We start from the raw sequence: 1,723 nt of genomic DNA, 5'->3' as shown, positions 1-1,723 counted from the left end.
TCTTTGCAAACGTGATGAACAAGAATTCATTAACTCCGTCTGGGGTGGCAGATTCCCTATCCAAATAGCATGGCCTCAGGATAGTCAGATAGTGTTTTAGACGACTGAAAAAATAGCTTACCACTTTGTCGTGGCTTGCGAGGGGGACCTCGGACAATTCCAGCCTTATTTTCGTCGCCAGATTCTGCATTTGACAAATCAGTGCAATTCCTTAGCCACTCAGGGAGTAGAAGAACCCACCACCTGTTTTCGATCCATGGACAGATTGGAGACGAAATGCAGGATCTCCGGTTGGCGACTGGGACGGTGTTCTGTGCTCACCTATCATCTCACCTCCGCCGTAATACTGGCCAGACGGTATGGACTGGGATATGGCTTGATGATGTTGAAAGTTAGCGTTGTGTTGTGGGTAAAAATAGGCAGGTGTCATTTGACTATGCTGCTGATTCAATGCCATGTGGTTCGGATAGAAAGCAATATTAGGTCGTGTCTGCTGCTGCATCGGCGAGTGCGGTCCGCCGTAGAAATGGTGCGTTTGCTGCGGCATATAAAAATGCTGACCCTGCATTGGCATCACATGCTGAGGTGCGTAATGAGTGTTCATCGGTGGAGTCATCATGGCCGTAGATGGCGTAGAAGAGTTGTATCGCTGCTGCTGAGGTACGGGAGGATAGCCCACAGGTCGAAAATTGCCGGGTTGCTGAGGGAGGGCATTTGCCATGTTGGTCATGTTGTAAGCGCCGGAGCGGCCATTTCCAGATGGTTGGGCCATATTAAACTGGGAAGAGAAAGCATGCTGGTCCTGAGTGAGCTGTTGCTGCTGCTGGTGTTGCGAATGCTAGGGAAATCGACCATGAGTGTCTTTGCTAACAATACAAGAGTAAAGGATAAACCTACATTGTGGACGTGCTGTTGAGGTTCTTGCGTCAAGTGATCCTCTGAGCTCGAGGGGGGTGGAATATCTCCCATTGGTACGTGGAAACCCCCGAGAGGTTCGAGTTCAGGGTAGGGAATGTCGATCGGGACACGTGTGATGTGTATCGAAATTACTGCTCTCGCTAGTAATGCAAGACTGAAAAATGCTCGAAACTGCTACCGAGTCGAGTAGGGGATATGGTATATATGCCAAAAGGTCGCAGCGACCCAAGCTTTGGGGAAGCGAGCCTAGAATGTCCGGGGAAGGAGGTGCGCGGGTCTGGATGGTATGATGGACAGCTATGTATATGTGGGCGCCGCAGCGAGATTGGTGCTATTTGTGGCAGATGAGAAATGGTGGTATTTGGACCAATAAGGCTGGTACGGTCAACTGCACGCGTTTGAGGAAGCGAAGGGCAGCAACTCGGGGCGGCGTTCTGGAAGATCTGTCCACGGGTAATCCCAGCTGATCAATGAAAGGATGCGTTCCGTGCTTGAGTGCCTGAGTGTGGGTGGCTCGTCCTGAAGTGTGCGATTCGGGTGTGCTGTGCTTGTCAGAAAAGCCCTGCCGCCAGGTGGTACTTGTAGGGTATGATCTGGTGTCAACGAAATTCGTTGAAAGCAATCAGGGTTATCTGAGCGGCCAATACGGAACCAGAGAAGAGTCCCGAGGGCGAAGCAGGCCAGGGTCGAGCGGCTTTGGCTTGGTTTAGGTGTCCAATTCAGAGGGCAGTGGCCGAAAAAGGAGGAGACGATCCTGGGACCCCCCAATGCTCAAGGGTGTAAGCTATCTGGGCGGCGCAAGGAG

General features: G+C 51.7%; 1 protein-coding gene across 1 annotated transcript; it reads right to left on the bottom strand.

Annotated features, from left to right (window-relative positions):
- Window positions 1-56: 56 nt before the first annotated feature.
- On the bottom strand, window positions 57-772 carry VDBG_05145 (conserved hypothetical protein; the record flags this gene model as incomplete). Its single annotated transcript, XM_003003986.1, has 2 exons — window positions 57-184; window positions 322-772. The coding sequence occupies 2 exons, from the start codon at window positions 770-772 to the stop codon at window positions 57-59; spliced, it is 579 nt and encodes a 192-aa protein (XP_003004032.1).
- Window positions 773-1,723: the final 951 nt, after the last annotated feature.

The sequence above is a fragment of the Verticillium alfalfae genome, genomic scaffold, assembly GCF_000150825.1.
Source record: "Verticillium alfalfae VaMs.102 supercont1.6 genomic scaffold, whole genome shotgun sequence".
Taxonomy (NCBI): domain Eukaryota; kingdom Fungi; phylum Ascomycota; class Sordariomycetes; order Glomerellales; family Plectosphaerellaceae; genus Verticillium; species Verticillium alfalfae.
Note: the sequence above shows the minus strand (reverse complement) of the source record. Positions and strands in the feature narration are given on the sequence as shown.